General features: G+C 33.6%; 1 protein-coding gene across 1 annotated transcript in view; it reads right to left on the bottom strand.

Annotated features, from left to right (window-relative positions):
- The window catches only part of LOC106475481 (multiple coagulation factor deficiency protein 2 homolog), a 6,112-nt gene extending 4,535 nt beyond the window's left edge, over window positions 1-1,577 (bottom strand). The window contains exons 1-2 of the mRNA XM_013936163.2: window positions 1,372-1,577; window positions 730-816 (exon numbers count right to left, since the gene is read on the bottom strand). Coding sequence (XP_013791617.2) covers window positions 730-816; window positions 1,372-1,514 — 230 coding nt within the window. The 5' untranslated portion in view covers window positions 1,515-1,577. The remainder of the gene's footprint in view (window positions 1-729; window positions 817-1,371) is intronic.
- Between the last annotated feature and the right edge of the window lie 709 nt (window positions 1,578-2,286).

Genomic DNA, 2,286 nt, shown 5'->3' with positions numbered 1-2,286 from the left:
AGATAGATTAACCGCATTTTCGCAATTGAGAACCTATGTATTTCACATGTTTTGCTTGAAAGTGAAACACTGTATATTAAATTGGATATAATGAAACTTTACTAACGACCTAACGCGTGAGTTTTTCGTTTGGGTAGGTTATTATATTATATATCCTGTATAATATTTTTGACATGGGGAAAATAATACTCTTTAAAGGACATTTTATTTGAGTAGAATGTTTGTTAGTTCGTTAGTGGTGTTCAAAAGGGATTTCTTCTCGGGGGTCAGAGATGAATAATTTATTTTCATCCATTCAGGTGGCTAAGCCTTCCCAAGCCTCTTATACGCGACATCACTGACGACAAAGTTAAGTCGATCTAACCCTGTGCTCTATGGTCTGGCATGGATTGGTGGAAAACGCGCTCGACACGCAATCTGAGGGTCGCGGATTCGAATTCCCGTCACACCGAACATACTCGCCCTTTCAACCATGGGGGCGTTATAATGTAACGGTCAATCCCACTATCTGTTGGTCAAAAAGTAGCTCAAGAGTTTGCGGTAAGTGGTGTTCACTCTAATCTTTCACTGTTAAATTAGGGACGGCTAGCGCAGATAGCTCTCGTGTAGCTTTACGTGAAATTCAAAACAAATCAAACCATGTGCTTTAAATTGACTACAATGGATTTAGGCTATCTTTAAACATTGTCAACAGATAACTCTGAAACATATATTTCGTCAAACACTTACTGAAAGAAATACACTCCTACTTCACTGTTCGTCAAAGGTTCGTCCATATTGACACCGAAGTAGCTAGAGAGATCTGCTCGAATGTGTCTGTATTTAAATATATGTGTTCATTGGATTAGTTGATATACCTGGATGAGTATATGTATATATATACAACACTGATTAATACCAAAAGAAAAACTGTCTGGTAGAATAAAAAAAAAATTGGGGATAAATTCTCATACAGAAAGCAAATATATGCTACTATCATACATTCCCAAACGCTAATTTCTTCCCATATTATAAAACAACGGTAACGTTAATTCTGCAGATGTTAATTTACGGAAAGAAGATTGTGATAATTCTGTATGCAACTGGATTTATTATTATTATTGAAATTTTAATTTATTTATTTCGGTAAATCCCGATTTTCAAAAATTTAAAACATATTTCCAGAAACTTTGAGAGACAACAGGATTAATATTAATTTGTTAAAACCAAATACTTTACTTTGCTTGAGAAAGGTTTAGCTACCTTTTGGAATTTCTCGACAAGAGGAGACTGCAAATCTCTAAAATAAAATTTAAAAAACACAGCTTTATAAAATCTTATTATACAAATTATTTATCATCTTTTAAGACCCTTCTTTGAAGATTTTCTTACTTTTCATCATGAAAAATACTTGAAGAGCCCTTGTTAAGTAAGTGACCGTTGTTCCTCGGTTCTCTCAACATCGCCATGGGGAGATTGAACGAGATTAACACAATCCAGAGAGGAACTAGGCGTAGATCCATTTCCTCGAGCATCGAAGTAAACAATAAAACGTAAATAATGAATGCTGTATGTCTTTTATATACAACTGTTCACAAAAACTGTTCATTTCTAGCTTTACAGAACAAACAAACAACATAGATTGAATTAGCTGAAACAGAGAATCTTCCAATAATCCAACAATATTACACAATTGATCAAGAAGATACCTAGTTACAGAACTATGGTGATACTGAGTGAGAATTTGACTTATGAAATAAAACCTTGTCATCAACATTTTAAGAATATAACTTCCAATATATTTTAGGTATAGATTTATTACTACCCAAAATACAATACAACTTATACGCATTTTTGTAATTTTTATTTCAATTTAGGTGTTTCTTTGCTAGAGGGAGGGTGTCATTACATCATGATGATGATGTAATGATTTAGAGACCTGGTGTAATAAGAAGTAAACGAGAACAATGTTAGTGCCACAATCCGTGAAGTGTTCAATTAGTTAATGAGTTATCAGTGGGTGTTTCAGTTTAGTGTCAGCCAGTAAGTTATTCAGTAAGATAAACAGTTAGTCATTTAGGGTGTTTGTTTAATGTACCAGTAGTCTCGTAGATTGTGATCAAACGTTGTTTACAAAGCTAGGCCTAGAAGTAGAAGTGAACATAGTTCCAGAAATAAAATAATTGCGTAGGCGAGGAAATAATAAAATGCAAAATAGATTATAAAGTAGTGGTAAAAACTCGCCAAATTAAAATAAGATTATTAATAAAACAAGAAAACGACGTTTCCGGCAACCTTAAAGGCTGT

Source organism: Limulus polyphemus, unplaced genomic scaffold (assembly GCF_000517525.1).
Source record: "Limulus polyphemus unplaced genomic scaffold, Limulus_polyphemus-2.1.2 Scaffold8647, whole genome shotgun sequence".
In the NCBI taxonomy this organism is placed as follows: Eukaryota; Metazoa; Arthropoda; class Merostomata; order Xiphosura; family Limulidae; genus Limulus; species Limulus polyphemus.
This window is presented reverse-complemented; position numbering and strand designations above follow the sequence as displayed.